Source organism: Hydra vulgaris, chromosome 13, assembly GCF_038396675.1.
Source record: "Hydra vulgaris chromosome 13, alternate assembly HydraT2T_AEP".
NCBI classification, from domain to species: Eukaryota; Metazoa; Cnidaria; class Hydrozoa; order Anthoathecata; family Hydridae; genus Hydra; species Hydra vulgaris.
In genome coordinates, this window is record NC_088932.1 from 32,515,110 (window position 1) to 32,540,112 (window position 25,003).

The 25,003-nt window shown below is 29.0% G+C and overlaps 1 protein-coding gene across 2 annotated transcripts in view; it reads right to left on the bottom strand.

Annotated features, from left to right (window-relative positions):
* Positions 1–4,228: 4,228 nt before the first annotated feature.
* LOC100198280 (solute carrier family 15 member 2) overlaps positions 4,229–25,003 on the bottom strand; it is a 74,574-nt gene continuing 53,799 nt past the window's right edge. For both annotated transcript variants that reach the window (XM_065815219.1, XM_065815220.1), the window contains exons 19-24: positions 15,481–15,618; positions 15,356–15,404; positions 15,151–15,234; positions 14,921–15,052; positions 10,559–10,666; positions 4,229–4,568 (exon numbers count right to left, since the gene is read on the bottom strand). In XM_065815219.1, coding sequence (XP_065671291.1) covers positions 4,386–4,568; positions 10,559–10,666; positions 14,921–15,052; positions 15,151–15,234; positions 15,356–15,404; positions 15,481–15,618 — 694 coding nt within the window. In that variant the 3' untranslated portion in view covers positions 4,229–4,385. The remainder of the gene's footprint in view (positions 4,569–10,558; positions 10,667–14,920; positions 15,053–15,150; positions 15,235–15,355; positions 15,405–15,480; positions 15,619–25,003) is intronic.

Below are 25,003 nucleotides of genomic sequence, written 5' to 3' on the forward strand. Positions count from 1 at the left end.
ATTCCCAAGCTAAATGACATTGGTCAAAAGTACCAAAATCAGACTATATTTGAATTTGTAGCTTTTTATTTTTGAATTTTTTTTAAATAACGTTTAATAACGTTTCGATTACTTTTATTCATTTCCTTGTTAAAAATGGCCCACCATAACCGACAGCACACCTTTCAAATGCCTCTATACTCATCTTCAAGCGTTTTGTTGGTAGTTTTGTCATAATCTGTCGCACTGGTTTTACTTTACCTTGCTTGCACTCTAAACTATCTGGTTCCTAATGTTCTATATCTTCTATTCCCGATACTAAATAATATCTGGTAGACAAAATATGATTTACTCCACAGATATGCTGCCCTCTTCTTTTACAATTAACTTAGTTATAAAGTTGTTTGTTGGCAAAATAATTAGGTTTTTTGAATTACCTGAAAGAAACTCAGTTTTTTTAATCGACTGTCCTCTTTTAAGAAATTTTTTTTCATCTAATCGAGATAATAAGTTTAATCAACGACAACTTTTAAATATTCCTTTGTTATTTTTAATTGGTTGTACTTGTCTGCACAGGATATTTTTGAAAATTTTTTATTAACCGATCTGTAGAGTTAAGGTGGTTGCCCAAGAAAGAAAATTGTTGTTTTTATTTTTCAATTTAAAAAAAAAAAGTTTACTTTATTTTTAGCAGAATTTTCTTCTTTAAAATGAAATATGGATCATATATATTTAATTTAGATAAAACCTTTTTTTTTCATTTTTTATATAGTGGTAAATGAAATATTATATATAAATAACAATCTATTGCACGAGATTGTCAACGTGTTGTAAGAGTTCAAATGCAATACAGTACAAGCACTAATAAAACAAATAAAAAAATTACGAGCAATCAAAATAAGCTATTCAAATAAAAAAAAAATGACAATGAAAATTGTTAATCTTATGTTACTAGTGGTTTTTAACATATCATAAAGAAGGTGTTATATAATTTAAGATAAAAACTTGATTTTCTCACGTTCATGATTTTAAAGTTATTTTTACAAATACTGTCACCATAGTTCTTATTCGTAAGAGTGTTATTATTATCAGTTCCTGAATTTAGTTACTGTTTAATAATATTTACTATTTAATAATATTTACAGCAATAATAATTACAACAAAATTAACTAGTTTAATTAGTTTTAAATGATAGCTCCTTTCAGCAGTGATGTACTGCATTAAAGCAGTGATGTACCGCATTTAAGCAGTGATGTACTGCATTAAAATAAAATATACTAGTAATTAGGCAAATATGTTTTATTTTGATGCAGTACATCACTGCTCAAAGGAGTCATCTCTAATTCCATCAATTAAAACTCATTCTCGCTTGACTCATCATTTATCTAAGTCTCATTCTTTTACTGTATCTGTCCCTGCATGCTCACAAAACTTTCATTAGTCTAGTTTTTTTCCCCGCACTTCAACCCTTTGAAACTCTCTCCCATCTTCATGTTTTCCTGACTCATGCAACCTTTAACTTTTTTAAGTCAACCATTTCCTTGCTTTATAACTCTATTAATTTTTTCCAGTATCTTCTAACTTAATAGTGGTTGCTTGCAGTCTTGTTGGGAGTGAATCAAAATAAAATAAAATAAAACTTAGTATATGAAATGTATTATGTATATTTTATTTATTATAAATATATTATAAACTATATATATATATATATATATATATATATACATATATATATATATATATATATATATATATATATATATATATATATATATATATATATATATATATATATATATATATATAGTGGCGGCGTTAGGGTAGGGCCTGGTTGGGCGATGGCCCAGGGCGCCGAAAATAAAGGGGCGAAACTAATTGGTTATTTTACCCTTTGCCTTTTTTTTGATTGGGGTTAAATTGAGCTAGGGGCGCCGTAGAAATCTCGCCCAGGGCGCTGGTAGTGCTAAAACCGGCCCTGTATATATATATATATATATATATATATATATTATATATATATATATATATATATATATATATATATATATATATATATATATATATATATATATCTTCTATATATATAAAAGGCAATGTGTGTGTGTGTTTGTTTGTTTGTTCTCTATAGAAATCCAAACCGCCGGACCGATCTCGATGAAATTTGGCATGGGGGTAGTCCTCGAGGGGGAGAAGGTTCTTAGCTGGGTTTTGACCCCGTACCCCGATCCCCGGGGTCAAGGGGGCCCAAAAATGGGCCCCCCTGACCCCGGGGTCAGGGGGGACCATTTTTTGGGCCGATTTTTTAGGCCCATTTTTGGGCCCATTTTTGTGTACAGATATCAGGTAAGCCAGTTTAAATATTGGCCCGGGCAACGCCGGGTAACTCATGCTAGTATATATATATATATATATATACGCGTTTCTAGTAATAAATTACATTTCTTTGACATTTTCTAAAATTTTAATCTAAAAATAATCAAAACGTAAAAAACTATTAAAGCTTTAAGTGACCAGAAACTTTTGCCGGGCAGTGTAATTTGGTTGACAAAAGTCAACCAATTTGGTAAATGCATTTTTTAAAAAACTTACTTTAGTTTCTTAAATAAAATGAATGAAAAAAAAATGATGAAAAAGAAGAACAAGGCTTTCTCGATCTTAATACTTACTTAACTAAAGGGGTTCCAACAGTTTCCAATGAAAAAAGAATAAAATCAAACAAGTATAATCACTTTTTAAGGTGTAAGTAATTTGTAAATGTTTAAATTCTAATTAAAAAATTAAATGATTTAAACCATATATTTAAGAAAGGACTTTCTACTTTATTTTTATTTTGTAATTTTCTTTTTATTTAAATACATTACAAATATTTTTTTATTACTTTTATAAAAATCATCCTTAGGGACAGTTAAGTAAAAAGTAACATTTTGATAAATAAAATATCAAAAATAAATGTGTTTGTAATTTTATATCTTTGATTTATACAAATTATATAAACTGAACTTACAGTGTTTCAATTTACGTTTCATATGCAAGACACAAAAGTTTTATGTGTTTTTCAGGTTTAGAATGGAAGGTAATCAATTAAAATATATGACAAAGAAGGGTTTATGGGTTGAGATTATTTTTAGCAAATAGCAGAGAAAATAAATTATTTGTTCTCGTCATAGCGAACATCTTACTTGTCACCTTGGAAGAACAAGCACTACAATGTTCACTACAGAACGTTTTTACTGGCCTGGAAATTTTCGATAAAAATTTTTCTATTAAAATGGCAGATCTAAGCAGTTAAAGCAAAAAGAAAAAATCCATTTTTTATCTAAGATAATTGTTTAAAACTTAAAATATTCTCATGAGTTTTCTGTGATTCTGCTACTGTCCCTTAAATAATTGTTAAAGAGCACACCCTGAAATTTTCAAGTTTTTATTTTCAATTTCATGTTGTGCACAAGTTCGGAAAAATAACTTTGTTTAAATCACATTTAAAAAACATATATTACTAATATATGTTGCAAAAGTTATTTAGGCACTAAATAAATTGAAATAAAGGTTGCAAAAACAATCAGGTACTGATTAGAAAAAAGTATATCCTAAATATTTATCAAAAGACATATAAAAATGATATCCCAAAAAATGTAATCTTTTTCGCCTTCTAAGAGTACTTTGTCAACTCTTAAAAGTAAAAACTAAGTGGCTGCCCAAATATTTTATCTTGACCAGGATTTAAAAAACACCAAGCGTTTGAGGTCCTTTTTCCTGTAATCGATATATAATAAATTTTGTTTATTGTACTTAATTACAAGTTATAATTTTTTGCAGTTAAAAACACTAAGAAAAGTGAAAGAAAAAGTGACATAAAAGTTATAGTTATGAAAAAACTGAAACTGGTTACTATCATTTACCAAAGTGGTTACTACTACTTACCTACGTAAATCTTTCCGCAGTAAAAGATAATTGATTTTAATAAAAAAACAAAGAAGAGGAAAAAGAGGAAATTTATTAAATTTTTTGTTACTAATGTATTTGCTTAAATGAATATGTAAATTATATCTATAAAAACAAAAAATTCCTTATAATTTCCAAATATCTATCCCCATTAGATTAAAGGGAATGGATTCAACATTTTATTCCCATTAGATCTCTATTTTGATATTAGTTAAGTCCAATAATTATAAGAACATTAAGAATTTAATGTTGAAATAATAAGCATATAAAGATTCCGATAATAAATTTTTTAATAAAAAAATTAAAATTTTTTTTTTTTCTAAAGCTATTTTGTTTACTATTTAAAAAAAGATATTTAAAAATTTGACAAGTCTTCTTTACTACAATTAATATATACTATGACTAATATATATTTATATAAATTAATATATACTACAATTAATATATATGATAACTCATTTATTTCATAAATGGGTCGATGAGACAGATTTTTTTAATTCAAGTTCATCTTCTTCAAGTGCATCTAATGGATTAACTTCTGTTTTATTCCCACTGAAATCTGAATACGTATAATAGAAGCATGACATGAGTGCAAAAATAATGGCGACGACAACCATCACACCGGCGTATAGAAACATTTCTTTATCCTTAAAAATAAAAGTGTTTACGTTATTGTTGATAATTAGTTTGTTCAAAAAAAAAAAAAAATGCTTATACAACAAAGTTGAAAAAAATTAATTTATATTAAAAAATGATTTATATAGTGCTTCTTTTCAAGTACTAATATACATAACTATACTTAAAATTTTTAAGTGCACTGAACTGCAATTACTATTTTATAAATTTTCAACTTTTAAGATAAGGCAAAGTCGTCAAAAATAAGTGAGAGGACTGATCCTGGTTGGAAGTATTGTGTTGAATTTCCTTCAATTAGGTTGCAGGAAAGCAAAACTTATATATATGTTGAGTGCAACTTTTGCTAGAAGAAGATCACTGGTGGAATTAAAAGGCTAAAGGAGCATCTTGCAAAGACTCATAAGAATGTTGCAGATTGTCCACAAGTTCCCATTAAGGTTCAATAAGAAATGACGTCGTTTATGTTGAAAAAGGCCGAGGGTAAAAGAAAAGCATTTGAAGAAATGGAGGAGGTTTGTCATGTGGGAATGCAAGAGCCATTGCTACTGAAGGCGATCCACAATTACAAAAAGCACCAATAGGCTCAAGTGCAGTAATGTTAAACAAACAAGTTAATGGACCCATTAATTTCTTTATACAAGCAAATATTGGTAGCAAGAGTGCCGAATGTTGCACGGGTTATCAAATGCCCCAAGTTACTTTGAAGAATTGGAAGAAAAACGAAAAAAGACGGATTTGCAGGTCTATTGGAGATTTATGAGAATTCAATACCGTTCATTGTAGCAACAAGCCCTTCATATTGGGCCACGATGAATGATGTATGTGGATTTGGAAGGGGATTTAAACCCCCAACTATACATGAGCGAACGTGGATTCTAAAAGAAGAGAAAAATGCTATTTCTCCCATTGTTGATGAAGCGAAACCTTCATGGATTAAGACCGGTTGTAGTATGTCTGACGGTTGGACTGACACAGAGAGGTGTACATTGATAAATTTTTCAGTTAATAACCCGAATGATACTTACTTCTTAAAGTCAATCGATGCATTGGATCAAGTAAAAGATGCAAAGTTGCTTTTTAGATTGCTTGATAAAGTTGTTGAGAAAGTTAGAGAAAAGAATGTTATCCAAGTGATAACAGACAATGCCTCGGCTTATAAACCAGCGAGGCAAATGTTGATGGAGGAAAGGAAAAATTTGAATCTAACTATTATATATATATATATATATATATATATATATATATATATATATATATATATATATATATATATATATATATATATATATATATCCTATTTCATTAACTTGATTTGAAAAATCGGACGGAATTCCAAATTACCAATCCGGTACACCCCGAGGTATTAGTTATACCTCGCAATATTGTTAACATTTTCAAAATGTTTTTTAGTCAGATTAAACAGGGTATTAGATGGCATAACCTTTCTCACGGTAGACCACTGAACTTTTTGACTGAAATACATTTGGTAGTAAAGTAGGTAATATTCTGGTAATATTTTATTGTTAATTCAAATTCAAAATTATTTTACAATTTGCATGTAAGAAAGATGCTTAACCCGATTTATTTTAAGACATTAAAGATAACATTAGTCTTCTTTAAAGGAAGTTTTTTTATGAAAAATGTTAAATGGTTTTAAAGGTAGAAAACGTTTATTGTTTTTGATTTGACATCACTACTTTTTTATTATCATGGTAATAAAAATAAGTCGTATACCATGAAAAAGGTTACGCCATCTAAAACCCTGTCCTTAACAATACATTTTTATCTACATTTTTTTCATAGCTTTTATTTTATAATTTACAAAAATTAAGAAGGGGTTACGTTAAAATGGATGCAACATAGTGGTCACAAGACATGTTTAGGCGTCTCAAAAACGTATTAAAATATATTAATACGTTTTTTAAACGTCTAAGACACTATTATGCCCAATGAGAAGCAATAAAGAAGCAAAACGATACAAACTGAAGTAAAAATTTATTACGTGATTTGCGTATTTAAAGTTAATACACGGTTTTCGAAACTCAACTTTTGTTATAAAAAATATATATACAAGAATATACAGAACAAAAAATTTCGAGTAAAAAAACCAAATATCGCTGTAAAACAGATGCAAAACATCTAATTAAAATGAGTAATAATAACGATTTTAGTTCTGCAAACACAATATATTGATTTAATCTATTTAGTGTAATAGGATTAAAGTCTTTTCTACCAGTATGTAAAAAATTTACGTTTGGACCAAATTTAAGATAATTTGGATAGAATTTAACAAGGAAGTTCACGCCTCATTACCTACCAATTCATTGGTAAAGAATGAGGTTTGAACTACCTGGTTATGTGTTGTTCCTCAGTGCTCTGTGATAAGACCGTTAGAACTTCTGGAAGGACCTAAATAACTAAAAAAAGAACAACTTAACAAATTACTGCAATGATACATATACAGTCAGAGCTGGCATCAAATATGCTAGGATATTCTATCCGATTCAGGATATTTTTTTCTGGATACAGAATATCCTGAATAAAAATGAAAGATATGTAGTCAGCAAGAAGAAGACAGCAACTCAAGATATAAGTATACAACTTTGCTTTCAGGCCTTCAATAGCCTTCCCAACCTGCAAATTAGAGCCAGGATATTACCAATAGTTATAACACTAATAAAAGATCAGGAGCAACAGGATATAAAAAGATTCTATTAAATTAGGCGTAAACCAAAACTGTAACAAAAATAATGACAGTTTTTTGTTGTAATATATAAAACCACTTATTATTGTTTTATAAAACAAAAATATAATTACAAATATCCTTGAATAACACTTTTCAATTTTCCAAAATAGTCACTAACTATATTGTCGCTGAATAACAAAACTATAAGTACAAGTTTTAAAAAAAAAAAAATCAAGTACAAGCTTTGATTATATATATATATATATATATATATATATATATATATATATATATATATATATATATATATATATATATATATATATATATATATATAGATATATATATATATATATACATGTATATATGTATGTATGTGTGTATGTATATACATAAACTATATATGTATATGTATATGTATATGTATATATATATATATATATATATATATATATATATATATATATATATATATATACATACATATATATATATATATATATATATATATATATATATATATATATACATACATATATATATATATATATATATATATATATATATATATATATATATATACATATACTTTAAAGCAACGATTAAATTATGTTTATCATAAAGTAGTACTATTTCATAATAAATCATTTAAAATTCAAAAATGCTGTACAAATTATGATGATGTCACTTAGACTGTCAAGAAGTGATATAGGAAATTCTTGTCAGATTATTTGGAAAGTTTTCATTCTTCTAATTATCTGCTAAATGAGATTTCCAAGTTTAGCAATATTACTTGTTTTTACTACTTCTTCAGGTATTATTTGAGAAGTTCCTTGTTTGCCAGGTGGGGAAATAAAGGTAATCCTACAAGCAGCAAACTAACTAGCAATATTAAAACTTTTATCAGCCATAATTGATGGTAAGGAGGAAATTTAGTGAGGTAGCCAAAATCCAATGTTATCGCCTTATCTGACATTTTTTCAGTATATGCCTCTGAAACAAAATTTATGAAAAAACTAGAGGTAATTGATACAAAGAACTTAGTTGTATTTTGGTGCTAGTATTCAGACCATGTTGTACTTAACAGTTCTCTTATCCAAGATTTAAACATTTTTGAAACAGTACCAAGAAAAACATTAAATCTATTAACTATGTCATTGCTTCACGATCCAAGGCATGATTTCAACAGAACAGGTAAAAATTCATCTTGTGAACATAATTTTCTGTATCTACCATATTTTTTTGGTGTTTTGTAAAATTGGTTTTATAAGGTCATGGAGAATGTTCAAAACTTTCATGGAAGGAATGCTTGAGTAGAAGTTACACTTCTCATCAGTTTTTAATAACTATTTGTTGACTTTGGTTTGGAGATTATTTTTGACTTTATTTTTAATTATATTTACCTGAATTTGTAAATTTCTGTTTTGAAAATGAATCAGGGTTGAAAAAAATCTGTACTTTGAAATGAATTAATTTTTGAAATTTGTCAATATTTGTTTTTTTCAAGTTATGTATTAAAAAAATTGAGCTTGAGAAAACTTATTAAGATTAGAAAGTGGATTAATATAATTTTCATTTTCATTTTCATCAACTACTCCTACTACTACTACTACTCCTACTACTACTTACTCCTACTACTACTCCTACTACTACTACTACTACTCCTACTACTACTACTCCTACTACTACTACTCCTACTACTACTACTACTACTACTACTACTACTACTACTACTACTACTACTACTACTACTACTACTACTACTCCTACTACTATTACTCCTACTACTACTACTCCTACTACTACTACTACTCCTACTACTACTACTACTACTACTACTACTACTACTACTACTACTACTACTACTACTACTACTACTACTACTACTACTACTACTACTACTACTACTACTACTACTACTACTACTACTACTACTACTACTGGTTCAATAATTAAGGGAATGTTTTTTTTGTACCAAAGTTGACACTAAGTAATAAGGAATTAGAAATTGTCTCAATATTTATCAACATAATATGGTATTACAGTATGTAGTGGAGTTTACGTTTGAGTCAGTGTTTAATGTACTATTTAGAGGCACAAAAGTGCAACTTTATGTCTTGAATCGTATCTAAGTTTTTCAGTGGGAAAATCATTTTCTGTCTAAAGAAAGATGCACGAGCATCCTTGGGCATCTCTCTTTAGACAGAAAAAAATCACTTGTTCCAGGAGCACTTTTTAGGAGGTTAACAAGTTTGATCCAAATTTCCAATTGATGCACAATTACATCCAATTTCTCTTTTTTTACATTTATGTTCTGTGCATATTTCATATTTCCATTTCATAAGTTTATAACTTCCATTTGAGCAACTTTTTACAACACAATGATATGCCTTGCATCAATAACTACTTATTAAAATTAAAGTAAGAATGATAAAAGTTAAAACTCAAAAAGTCGTAAATTCAACAAAATTATTTTAGTTTAAAAAAAGATCTTTTATTCGAAAGATAACTTGACTCCTTCATAAAATGTACTATTTTTGATGTTTGTTTACTCAAAAATTTTTTGTGTTACAACTTTCAAGAATATGGAAAACCGCGTATTATTGTAGCCAAGCTATTTTATTTTTAGTAACATCCTAGAGAATATCAGCTTTTTAACAAAACGTAAATTATAAAATAAAATGCTCTTTTTCTTATTTTATAAATTATAAAATAAGAAAAAACTCAAGAAGTAAATATAGTTGTCATGATAACATATAGAAAATATACTATTTTTTAAAATTTATTAGAAAATATGTTTTAAAAAATACTCAAAACCATTTAACTATTAAAAATTTAATAAGCCTTATATTAAACCTGAAGCAACATCTTATTCAAGAGCATTTGGGTTTAACTATCTATCTGTTAATAAGTTTTCTAAATTACTGTATGACATATTGTTAAATGAAATTAGAAAAATATACAATTGTGATCTAGAATAAAATGCACTAATGGTGTAGTGGTAATGCGCTCGCCTCTTAAGTGAGAAGATACAAGTTCTATCATCATCATGCCCCTGGTAATAACAAGCTCAACTTGTTCTTATACACAGCAAACTTGTTTCTCTTGGCTTGCATTTTGCAGTTTAAGGGTTGAGTAAGGGTTGAACTTTCACTTTATAAATTTCTGTTATTAATTTCATTAGTTAAAGTATTGTTATTTATATATATGTTAATTATATTTATGTACAAACTTTTAAACAAGTCCAGAAGAAAAATCAATTAAAATATTTATAACTCAATTAACATTTGTATAAAAAAAATTCTCAAAACTTACCACTCCATTTACAGGCTTTGCAACTGATAGTATGACAACAATCAAATCTCCGAATGCTGATGTAACGATCCAAAATGCCTGAATAACAGACTTCATACTAGCAGGTGACTATAAACAAAATTTTATTCTTCTATTAACTGGAATGTTTTTTAAATGAAAAAACTTAAATAAATCAAAGAAATTGTTGATTATTTTATAAATATATTTTCTTTATGATAATTTTTTCATGTATGTTTCATTTATTTATACAGTCAAAAGAAAATAGTTATTGATTGTTCATGGAGCCAAAATAAAGTAAGGCTTGAACACGATTTCCTGAAAATTTTAATACAGAGAATAATAAAAATAAAAACATAAGCAAATTAGCTTTAACATGATTGCTTTTGTATCTGTTACATTTTGCAACAATTCTTGTCTTCATTTTCTAATTTCTAATTAAGTTATAAAAGTCTTTATTTCAATTCTCCTGCCTTAAAGTTTAAAAATTATGATTTTGAGCGCATAAATTATTAACTGATGATTTGATTTTAGTGTTCTTAACTATGCTTGCTGCATTTTGTACTCATTTGTGTACAAAAGAGTGTTGTATCACCGTAAAGTGTATATATCACTGTAGTGTAGAATAGTGCATCAATGTAGAGTGGAATAAATTACTAAATCCTATGCTTCACGCTTGTACTTCTTTTGAAAACCTAATAATTTGAGTATTTTGACAAAGCAATGAGCTGAAAAGACTAAATACACTGCCGCTGGTCAGAATTTATTTTTACATGAAGTTTAATACTAGGCATTTTATGAGGTAAAATATTCTGGTTCTTTAGAGAATTTGATAGTTTTTTTTTTTAGATTGTCAAATTGATACTCTAAATATTTCTTTTACAGTATCAATTTGTAAAATGTGAGTGTCAGGTTTGTTATTTTTAGTGATTTAGTATATGCTTATATTCATTTAAAAATGACATTTGTTTTTAAAATACCAATTAACTAAATTTTAAAGGTAATAATGTTTTTTATTTTCTAAGAATATAGTAAATGCGGAATATATCATGCGGTAGTGGTGTAGTGGTAAAGCGCTCACTTCATAAGCAAGAGGTTCTGAGTTCGATCCCCACCACGCCCCTGGTAGTACCGCGTTCAACTTGTTTCTCCGCGCAGCGGCCTTGTTCGTCAAGGTTCGTGTTTCGGAGTTATAGTGTCGAGAGAGGGTTATAACCACTATTAAGTAGCCTCCTCATCTGTAGTGGCTTTATTGGCCTTGAGGAGGTGAATAACAAAAAAAAAAAAAAAAAATGATGGGAATTCGGCAACAACATTTTCCATTGTTTTGTAGATCTATGCTTTAAGAATGGATCAAAAGTCCGACATGTTGTTTGTGTTAAGTGTTTTGGGGATAGATGTTATATTGGAAAAATTTCATAATAAAGCATAAATGACTAGGACTATCTGGTTACCTGGTTACTTGGACAACCTGGCTAAAAGGAAGATTAAAGTTTCAGCAACCTTGGAGCAAACATATTTGAGTAGTTTTGAAAAAATCTGGTCAGATCGTGGTGATCTTTGTTTTTTGTGTGATTGTGATGATCTTTCTTAAGGTTAGAGACTACTTAAAGTAAAAAGTAAAATTGCATCTAAGTGATAATATAAATCTAAGAAAATTATTGTAAATATTATTAGTAAATATTGCATCTTAGTGATTAGTGTTAATATAAATCATTTAATATAAATATTAAATATAATTAGGCTTAAAAAACCTTAATTTAACTGCCAAAAGTAAGTCAGTGAATTAGGTTATGCTGGTGTTCTTTTTTTATTATTATTTTACCCCACCAAGTATAAGGTATTTTTGTGAAATGTTTTTGTACTATGACATATTTTTGAGTTATTCATATTAAAAATCGTTTTCTACTTCTCAAGACAACCGCTTTTATGTTTGCTTTTATCCATGGCTAGCTAAAAATTGCTAAATATTTTCAACCTGCATAATGTGTTGTTAAAATAAATCAAATCTGGCCATTGGGAAAAGTTTAAAATTTGAGATAAATTGGTTCATATTCGCTTTTCTTTTGCAGAATCTGCTACTTTACCAGAAATTATATATATTTTTTTGCGTTAGCTTAGTCACCCTTAATCAGGGTTGAAAAAAATCTTTGAAAAAAAACCAAGCCATGGACTTTTTTTGGTTTAGATTTCCTTTTTTTTTTAAGAACCTATATTTATTTAAATTTTCTCTTAAATATAAGAAATGTGTATTTTACTTGAGTAAATTATCTTCCTTACTCATGGCAAAATAGCTTTCAGTTTCATTTATTTTACTATTACTTTTTAAGTTGCAATGAAGTGCTATCTTAATATCAGTTAAAATATTTTTTCAACTAATAATTGATAAACTTTGAGTCTGTGGTGACTTCTTTCAAGTATAACAGGTTTTAAAAAGTATTTGATGTAGTATTTAATAATGGTGTTCCCTTTTAACATATAGATGTAGAACAGATTGTGTTACAAATTGGCATGCCTTATATTGTTCAATTACATGCAATTTATTGTTTTTACACTCAACAGTCATGCAATTTATTGTTTTTAAACTCAACAGTCATGCAATTTATTGTTTTTACACTCAACAGTCATGTAACACCAAAGTTAACTGCTTGTGAGCAAAAGCATCCTTTACAAATCTTTCTTTGAAGTAATTTTACAAGAATCTTATAAGTCTTCTTTTTATTTACTAGATGTAAAATCAAGTTTGAATTGCTCACTCACCATTTTATTTATTCTCACCTTCGTTCTTTCCAAGCACTCTTTCTGATCTTTTTCTGGATTCAGGCATATTTCTTCTCAATAATTTCAAGCCAAGACTTAATCCGTAGTTTTCTTTATATTTTGTAGTTGCTATTTTTAATTTTAATCATTTCTTTTATCTTTTCCATAAATGCAGCTCTATTAAAACAAAGAGCTTTTTATCATTGCAAAAAATTGTTGCAAAAAAGTATCAATGACACTATTATTCTCAAATAAGTTAATTGAAAAAAAACCAATTACCTAGAAATTACTTGTAAAAAATATATTTCTTGGAATAAACATTTACATTGAGAAAAGAGAAAAATAAAAAGCAACAGAAACACCAGTGGAGGTTCTATTGGAGCTTTTCTCTTCTAGACAATAACAACAACAAAAATCTACATCTTTTTGATAGAGAAAACCATTTATTTCAGCTTTTTTGCATTAAATTAATGCAACACAAAAGATAACGGTTCAATATTTGTATTTAATCTCAAGAATTAGGTCATAGAGATTTTAAACAGATCTTTAACAATGCCATTAACAAAAAAAAGTGTATCCATTTATTCATGCTTTGTCTGATCTTATTGCTTCTTGTAAGGATAAGGTAGGACAATATGTAAATAATTTTTCCTGCAATTCATCTCTTGAATATTAAATTCAGGATCACTTCCTTCCTAAAGAAACAGTTAATCCACTGGTTAAACATTCAAGCCACTGCTGTTTTTAACTGTAGTTAACACTCACTTAAACTTTCCTTCAGCTTGTGGTCCAGACAACATTCTTGTCAAATCTCTCTCTTTTAGTCTCTAAGCTGTTTCCTCTCTTTAGTGTTAGCTATTTAACTGAATCTTGTTTACTTTTTTGCAGGAAAATGACACCTATGGGTCCAATTTTTAAAAACACTAAAGATCATTCAGGCCCCTCTAACTATTTTTCTAATTAACAAACCGCTAATATCTAAAGTCTCAAAAGATATTAGAAACTCTCTGACAATCAATATGGATAGAGCAATTATAACAATAATTATAACAAAAAAGTTCATTCATCATGTAGAAGCAGTGAGGTAAAAGCTTGACCACAGTTATAAGCTTCATACGGTGTATTTGGGAAAGTTTTTAAAATTATTGAGCCAAGATTTTTTAACTGCAGTATTGAAATTTCCAAATTCTAGGATAACACAAGGTTCCACTCTTAGACCTGTGTTGTTCCTTTTCTATACTACTATTATTTTTCTATACTACTATTATTTTTCTATACTTTCTAATAGTCATAACTCTTTAAAAAATTTCTAAAGTAATAAAATCTGTTTTTATTCTTAAACCTTCATACTTAAACCTTCAAACCATTTATAGAAGATTAGTAAACACCCATAATACAGATTTAAGACAAGTACAAAAAAGTAATTTAAAAAAAAAGTAATTATTTAAGATAATTAAAAAATTAACTATTATATATTACAAGTTTTTTATTTATTTGTATTTTATACAAAATGCTAAATGTCATTTGGGGCCACACTTTTCTAAAGCAATAAATGGATAAACCACCTTTTAAAGTCAAGTAAATAAATAGAAAAAGGAAACCTACCTGTGAGTATGCAAACTCTAACCCTGTGACACTAAACATTATTTCAGCAGCTGTTAAAATAACATATTGTGGTAATTGCATTATTCTATGTACAGTGGTAGGTGCTCTATCTTGGTAGATTTCAGCAACTAACTGCAATTAATTTATTTTAAAAAATTATTTAAAATAATGACTAATTAAACTTTACAGAAATTGAAACAAAGTAAAAAACAAAACAAAAAAAAGCTCACAGTCTTTGAATACAATTGATTCTTTGGTCTTTTAAGCAAAACTGTGTATGCACCAAAAGTACCGAACTTTCCTATGCTTGGGAGCTAAATTGTTGAATAAAATTTAAAAATGTAATAAAAAACCAAAATAAAAATAATAAGAACTTTATAAAGAAATGACAAAAATGTTATATATGTCAAAACATTTATCAAACAATATCTTTACTTTAATTTCAAGTTTAGTCCCACTATTTTCAATGAACTCGATAGAATATCTGTTAAAAAGGAATTTATTTAAAACTTAAATTTTGCATAACAAATATAGCCGAAAATAATAACATTTTTACTTACTCATCTGCTAGTAGAGAAGTGTATGAAGTATTGTAAGATGAAAAATTTGTCAACAAAACATTTTTTTCACTGTCTAAATAGTGTTGAAATGTCAAATTTCCGATTCCAGTTGTGTTACTGTCAAGCACCATAATAACCCTATATCAATAGAATGCAAATTTACCTATGAGAAAACTATATATTGTTTCATGTAATGAGGCTCCTGCATATAACTATTTCAGTATTCATTAATGATAACTCATATACAAGGCTTTGTGTGTAAAAATATCTGTATATATATATATATATATATATATATATATATATATATATATATATATATATATATATATATATATTTATATATATTAGGGCGGTCCAAAAACATAAAGTTTAAAAATGCAATCCTCCACAAGGCTCTCCTTATTCCATATGTTATTACTGATTTAATTCCAAAATTTGAATAAAATTAAGTAATATTTAGAGGTAGCAACTTTATAAGACTTTTTGAATTCAATATCGAAAATTCACGAAATTTTACTTACTGATTTCTGATTGTATAAATTGTTGTTCTATTATACTTTAATGTTTCTTAAGACTAACCAAACTTTAAAAACAAGCTTTAGCTTAATAATATAATCATGAAACAATATTAAACAATAGTTTCTTAAAAGCCTAGAAGTGTTCTCAGTGAAACATAAGAGCCGCTTTCGTTGGAACAGGAAACTTTTTCCAATGGCTGGGCACTAGTTGCAATAGATACTGTTTCTGAGTTTCATCCTTTGTCAAGGAAGAATTAAAAGATTGAATGAGTGCAACCCCACTTTCTGCACAATCATTTACAACCTTTAGAACTTTTACACTAGCCAGCATTGATTGGAAGGTTGTGTCAGAAGCCCAGTTGGTCGGATGCTTTGACAAGAAGGTTCTTGCTTCTTCCTTTCCATTTATTGCTAGAAGATTGAAGATATTCAAAGAACGACTAGTGATGAATGTCTGCAATGGTGCACGACAGTCAAAATCTTTGAAGTCCAGACGTTTGTGTGCATTTGCATTTGGTGGCAGAAAAAAGTTGACAACCATAGAACCTTTAGTATCATCAACGGGTTCATCAAAAAGAGCGAGAGCAACAAGTGTCTCCAAAAAATACCACAAGTGCCGACCAAATGCCTTGATAGCAGACTCTCTGACTTTGATATTTGGGTACTTGTGTAGTAGAATTAAGAGATTCATATTATTGAAATGAGCTCTTGATGCAAGAGGAGCTTCATGCCAATAGCGGGCATAGACCAGTGATACAAAAAGTGCACTGGACTCGATTCCAGCTATCTCTTTTGCAGTTTGACCTGATCTTTAACTAGAAAAATCTTGATAGAATAGATCACTTTAGCCATCCATCTGGCATGATGCATTGCTCCGGATGCACAAAAACTAAATGTGCCTTTGCCTCCAAGGAAAACATAACATAGCTGTAGTAGCTCCTTGTAGTCATCACGGGGAAGTTCTGCATGTATCGCGTCCCTGAAAAATGATATCATATCTGCTCAAAGACCAATGGGCATACCTTCAAAGAGGATGTCAGGTGCAGACTTAAAATCATCCTGGTTGATGAATGGCCACATAGTTTGAAATTGTTTAAACAGGCCTATTTCAGGTCCACTGGATGGTCCAAGAACAGCAGAGAACACATTGGCGAGCACGACCTCAAACACGTAAAGGCGACAAGCAATCCATACAAATTCCTTTTCCAGAGCTCTTTCAAGTAGGGTGCAGGCACTAATGTTCAATCCTGTGTTGGAAGCTGTTGTATCAAAGACCAATCCTTGAATCAATGGTTTGAGTTGCCAGTCTTCTAATGTACGTAAGCAGGCATTACACTGTTCTTCGCCAGTGCCACGTCCAATCTTTGGGATTGGACGTGGCACTTTGCTGCTTTTCTTTCCCTGAAACAAGAGTGGCTATTTGATCTACAAGTTCTTTGCTGTTGCTGGTAATGTCTGGAAGCAATTTTCCATCCCAATGAAGTAGTAACGGATAATCCGTGTTGGCTGAGAATGATGCCTGTTGTGCAGTTGCTACTGCCTTCCATGTGACCATACGAGCACATTTAATGGTACTACGAGACAAAACCACATCATCTATCTCCACACAGAGCGCTTGTGCCACTGCCCCACCAACAAACATGGCACCTCGATCAGGAAGGTTGACTCGGTCAAGTGTAGATGCCACTTCATTTGTGATGATGGATTTCTTTAAGTTTATTGAAGCTGGTGTAGAATTGGTTGATGTTGATGGGATGACAAAATTATCATCAGAATCAGAAGAAGACGAGGAGGAGCTGTCTGAATCAAGTTGAACAAGAGATTTTATTTTTTTTGAATTCTCCTCCCCAAGGCCCAGAAGGCTACTACAGACGAGGAGGCTATTTAATTGTGGTTATAACCCTCTTTCAACTCTACAACTCCAAAACACAAACCTTGACGAACAAGGTCCCTGTGCAGAAAAACAAGTTGAGCGTGGTACTACCAGGGATGTGGAGGGGATCCAACTCAGAACCTCTCGCTCATGAAGCGAGCACTCTACCACTAAACCACTACCGTGTTGATGTAGTTGTAGATGGGACTGCAGCCTGCTGTGATAGAACTTTCTCCAATCTAGCAGCTTCTAGTGAAATTCTGCTTCTTTTATGGGACTCTTTGTTGGCTAATGACTCAATTCCAGCCATGCTGGCACTTGAGGGATCTTCGCGTTGCATTTGCAAGAACTGCTTGTCCTCTTCATTGGTCATGAGTAGCATGGCATCCTTGCAGGAGATATCAAACAGTTCTTCAAGATCACCTTTGAACTGTTCCTCATTGAACCAGCAACCATCTTTCTGCGTTAATCGATGTTTCTTCAACAAGCAGTATTTATTGTATAATTTGCAAAGTTTCTGCATTCCAGAGTCAATACATTGTGTAGGAATCCTAGCCTTCGCCCAAATTTTTAAAGTCGCATCCATAGCCAGTTTTGAACTTCTAGCAATTGTTAGTCCATTTCCAATGTGATGGAACATAAAATTTTTCAAGACTGCACCATTTGTTGGCAATCCAGAACCAAGAATTTCCTCTTCACACTTGCCAATCAGCCAAACTTGTGGTGAACTTCTGGTCATAGGCTGCGTCATTGTTATCTATGATATAAAAAAATTATCACAGAAATTTTGTTAAGTACTGTAATTCATTAAAACAGCTTTAAATTATTTAACACAAATATTAATACTGTTTATGAATTCATCGATGGTCTAATAATCGCCAATCGACAAAAAGCAATTACATACTTAATTCCTAAAAATTATTGGTCTTAGTTCATACACCGCTTACTTAAAACCAATAGATTAATAAAATAATACATGAATAAAATTGTACTTGCTATACACAATTTTAATCAGTTTTTACGTAGCGAGAACCCTGTCACGAACTTAAAATAAAAATTGTTCTTTTGGTTGCTACCTCTAAATATGTTCCAAACTAACCAAAATTTGTCCTGAACATTCCTATTACCAAATGGAATGAAAGGAACCTTGTGGAGCAGCAAAAAAAAAATAGAAAAAAACATTATCGAGTGCTGCTGAATTTGATTTGATTATTTTCGTTTTTAGCCTAAAATTTGTCAAAATTAGGATTTTTATATCAATAGGAAATATTTGTTATAAACAATATTTTTTTTAGTAAAATAACTGTCTTCATACTCAAAAAAAAGGCTAATAAATTATTTGTATTCTGTTAAATCAGCAAATAATTTTTGACCACTTTGCGTAGCCTTGTTCTAAAGATAAAAAATTTTACTTGAATTTGAAAAAAAAAGATTTTCCAAAATGACTCAAAAAATCATTAAAAAAATATGATAACAGCATGATAGCCAGAGAGGAGTTTTTATTAGACTTTGAATCTTAGAATCTCAAGTGAAAATGAACTTTTTTAAATTATTTAATTTGCCTATTCAATTAGTTTCAACTCCTGCCAATTATTCTAGTTTTAACTTTCGAGAGCTGACGAATGAATGAATGAATGAACTAGACAATAAATTCTTATCCTGAATCAGTTGGAAAATGAATATAAAAAATACTATCCATCGATTGTTTGAACAAGTAAATTTCCTTTTTAAAATTGTTTTTTTATTCATTCAAACTTTCACTGTTGCATAAGAGATGCAATTGTTAAAGTAGTTTAAATTTATATTATTAATGTATATGAATAATATAAACCACTACCAGTGCGTTAGTGGTATAATGATAGAGGGCTACCTTGTAAGCAAGAAATTCCGAGTTCGAACCCATTACGTCCCTGGTTGTACTACACTCAACTTGTTTCTCCAGGAAGCGATCTTGTCTTTTAAGGTTCATGTTTCAAAATTAAAGCATTGCAAGAAGATTATAATCACAGTTAAAAAAAAAAAGAAAAGTAGTCTCCTTGACTGTAGTGGCTTCCTCGAGTGGCAATAATAAAATGATATATACAGTTCTTTACAAAATCAACATCTTATAAGATTGCCTTTTTTTATCATGCTTGCCACTTTATTTTTTGTCATTACTCCTTATTTTATTTTCCACCTCTATAAATCTTTTATTCGTCTTTGTATGGAATATTGTTGTCATATTTAACTAATTTCTTAGTTTAGAGAGGCAAGTAATAAAAATATATATATAAAAGTATTAGAATGTAAAACGTATTGATTTTTAAAACAAATGGAAAAACTAAATAATTATTGGAAGAATAAGCTTTTAATTACATTATTAGGTAATATAATAATTTAATAAAAAAAATTTTATTTTACCTTTTACTTTTTAGGCGGAAAAGGGAAAAAAACATAACGGGGTGGTTTTCAGAAATTTCAAAATACCATCTTATCATTGCTATATATATTTATACTTTAAGGTCACCCCGCCCTTTCTTACTTGGAGTACTGGTACTTAGTATTGGCTATTGTTTGATGGAGTATTTAGTATTGGCTATTGTCTGATGAAAAAACAGCGGAAAAATGATTAAAAAAAGCTCGAATCTTCACCTAACCCTAGAATAACAACAACCCAATCGATGAATTTTTATTATCGAACCTTCTTAGCTATTTAACTCTTGCTTACAATTAGATAGGTGAGAGTAAATTTTGTTAAAAACAATATGCTAAAAAAAAAAGCATATTATTTAGTTTGCTTATTCAGCATTTTAAACACGTTTTTTGAAAAAATACACTGCGTTGGGAAGTCATTGTAAAATAAATTTCTATATGTATGGTAAAGTTTCATATGCATTATTCTTATCATCTTATAAAAATCTTTAAGTAGATCTCTTGTTGTAAAATATTTTTTTAATCTAAGCTAGTGATATTTATGCAAAGCATAGATTATATTCAAAATATCATGTTTATAAAAAGAAACGTGCATTGCGACATGCATGCCATGCGTTTGTTTGTTTACACAAAGAACAATAAAAATACACAATTGTTTGTAAGTATTAAACCAAACAAAATAAATATATATGGGCAATTCCGCAAGAGTGACCATTGTTACATTTGACACTCTTTGAGCTTTTAAAAAAAAACCAAAAATGGAAATGACTTAAAACTTTCCAGGAATGTGAGATTCTATCATATAATTTAGTATGTAAAAGTTACAGCATTAAAGTATTGAACTTTTTTCAAAAATTCACTCTACATAGCGTGACGGTTGTAATGCTTACTTTTTCCTACTTCTGAACAAAACGACTTTGTCAGACTTAATGTAGCAAACAGCATGGTTAAAAAAAATCATTTGGTGAGTGTATTTAACACATTTTGATGCTATATACACATTTAATGCTATATGCTGAGTTTCATAATTTTTACTTGAAGTTTTAAAAGCATTTTTATGTTTTTCTTGTTGTGACGGTCGCAACGAAAACTCCAATGCTTAAAAACAACAAATAAAACAATAAATCAATGATGCAAGTAAAATAGTATAAATGATTATTAACAACCATGTATATTATGTTAAAAAAAAGCACTATAACGTTATCAAAGTTCTCAATTATGGATATACAATACGATTTTTAATGCAACACAACAGGACTGTAAATAAGTGTCAAAACACGTTTAAACAACCCTTACAACTTTAAAACCATGCCATAGTATGATAAAAAGATTTTTTTTTAATAACTATTTTGCTTAAAATATTTTTAAATAGTTTAAAAAAGATTTATGAAGTTTAGTATTTGTTTTCATAACTTTTTTGCCTTTCTTTTTTCTCTTTCTTGCAGTATTGCCCGTCTCTCTCTCTCTCTCTCTCTCTCTCTCTCTCTCTCTCTCTCTCTCTCTCTCTCTCTCTATATATATATATATATATATTTATATATATATATATATATATATATATATATATATATATATATATGTGTGTGTGTATATATATATGACCTCAGAAACACAAAAAATCATCATCATGGTGAAATGCAAATTAAAATTTATATAATTTAGAAAAAACACCATAATGAAAAAATCTGGTTACTTGGCTAAGCACAAGATACAACATGCTATATACTTGTATATATACAATATATTATACTATATACAAGCTTTTTTGTATGGCAAGTCAAGAAATGGGACCTTTAAAAAGCTTTTGACAGAATTAATGTATTTTTGTATGGATATTTTCCCAAAACAGTTTTTTGTGCCTTTACCATGGAAACTGTTCTATGCAGATGATTTATACTTGATTGTGATGATTTATGCTTGAATGCGGAGACAGAAGAAGAACTAAAATTTCAGTGTTGGAAAAATAAAAGAGTAAAAGCAAAATGAATAAACATAATTAGGATAAATTGTAAAGTCAAAAATGAACAAGTAAAAAATAATGGAAAGCAATTATGTGAAATGTGTAGAGAAGAAGTTGGAGTAATCTCTATTGTTTGTGCAGATTGTAAGCAACGGGTTCCCAACAAACCTAATATTATAAATAAGGGTGAGCCTAATTTTTTTCTACTGAATTTTGATTCGCTATACAGAAAAAAAGTTGCCTTTAGGGTACCTAAAAATAATAAAAAAAACAATTCTCCAAGAGTTTTGGGTGGTTGAAAACCTCTAATAAACTTTCTTTGAGAAACTAGGCTTTTTTTCTTTATAAGTCTTCTAAAGTCTAATTCCCTGATATGAACTTTTTTTGTTTATATCAGGTAATTAGGTTTTAAACTAACAACAAAAAAATTAGATTTTAGAACTATTACCATTGCAAAAAGCAAGTTTTATGGACATGGAAAAAAAGTTTCTCAATTATTGGTTTTATTACTTTCACTAAACCATTTGGCAGGATTTTGGCATTTTTATCACTTCAAATACATTTTTCTTTTCTTTTTTAAAGTATTTACTTGTAAAAACCATATAGGGAAATATAATTTTAAAAGAAAAGAAACTAATATTTTGTGCTCCTCTGTTGAGGTTTTAAAGCTTAAATATAATCATAAAACTCTAACTGTTGCCTGCTTCAGTGTGAAATTGATAAAGATTCACAAATATCAGAACAACTGCCTAATTTGATAGCAGAAATTATATTCAACAAGAACTGCTGATCTTTGATTAAAATTTTGAGGTTAATTTGGAATTTCACAATCAGCATCAACAAATTTGCCACTTGTAATTTCACAAACTTATTTGTGCTTTGTGCCAATTCAACCACGAAACAATTTTGAACCTGCTATTTCTCCATCTAATGTTTGAAACAAAGGCAGGAATCCCAATTCTTTAAAGTGCCAATCCTTCAGGCAGGTAAGGGGAACCTGATTCTTGCAAAATTGAGTGTTTTTACTCTTTTAAGGGTTGTGGAAACTCTTTTGATTCAAGTTTTTCAACTGCTAGCGTTTTTTCCTTCTTCCCATCAAAATACAAAATCTTTCAAAATATTTGAAGCATTCGTTGCTTTGTCTGATAATCTATAGTAATCGCTAGCCAGAGAAGTATTTTTGATTGTAATGTGCATATGCCATAATGACTTAGTTAGCTTAAATTCTTCTAATTCTTTATTGATGATGTGTCTTTGTATAAATCTTTTTTTGTTTTTATTTTATGCCAACACTTCTAATTTTACCAATACCAAATGGTAATACAAAATTGTCTGTCTTTTGTTTTCAAAATTTTTGTCTTCTCTGTTTTTTCAATCATAGATCAGACACTCTGATAACTATAGTGTATAAATTTTCTTTAAGCTATAATGATGCACTTCTTGCTATTAAAAATAGAGATAATTTACTAAACTTGGCCAACCATTCTCTTTTTGCTCCACTAGGTGATTCAATTGTATCTCTTGAAATAAAAAATAAAAAAACATGCAAATACACATCTCTCTACATTTATTTATTTAATCTTTTTTTATTCATTTTGATATGGAAGCTTTGTCAAACATAGATTTAACTTGTTGTATGGCACTATTTGAAACATAAGAAGACATAATTGACTTGTTGTTTAATTTTAAGGCTAGTTTATAATTTTCATTAAAATATTTCTTGAAAACTTCATAAGTTTACAGATAATTTTATTAAACAACCAAAAAATGGGCAGTTCAATTTGTTACATGCCATTTATATATATATATATATATATATATATATATATATATATATATATATATATATATATATATATATATATATATATATATATATAAATTAAATATATCATGAGTTGTTGTGGCAGGGGGCACATCAATTTAGCAATGCATTGTGAGAATACTCCAATGAAAACTTTTATTACAAAATGATAATATAGAGGCATGCTTTCTATGGTATAGCGAATCAAAAATCAGTAAAAAATTGTTTAAACCCACTATATTATACAAGGTGGTCTTAAGTTTGTTGCATTTGAGTCAAAAAAGACATTAAAATAAATAAGTAGAGAGATTTGCATGTTTTTTTATCTCAGAGATACAATTGAATCAGCTAGTGGAGCAGAAAGGGCATCAAGGGCATTGTTGGCCAAGTTTAGTAAATTATCTCCATTTTTAACAGCAAGAGGTGCATCTTCATAGATTAAAAAAAAGTTATACATCACAGACATCCAGAGTGTCATAAAATATAATTGTAAAAACATGGCCAACGTAGGGTAATGACATCCAAAAATAGCAACGAACTTAGAGATTGAGAATAGTGAGTGTATCTGATAGACTGCACCAGGAAAAAATGAGATTGTTTGGGCATCTAAAGTAAAAAGATAATTGGGTATCAGCATGAAGAGAGCTAGCTGTTACAGCAGGAAAAAGAAGAGTTAAAAGTAGGAAAACTAGGAGAAAATGTGTTACAGATGACATAAAAATATACACATAAGACAGTGTACAAGCCTGGTAAAGTAAGTAAACATAAGTAGATATAAACTTTTTATTAAGGATAATAAAGAAACCTGTCCAGACTGCAGAAAATGCTATGTCAGTTATAAAGAAAGCTGCGAAAGAATCCCCATATCCCTATATATATCATTTTGATAATTTGATAAATCATTTAAGATCAAAATAAATCAGGAAAGACTTGTGAAACAAAAAAAAAATTAG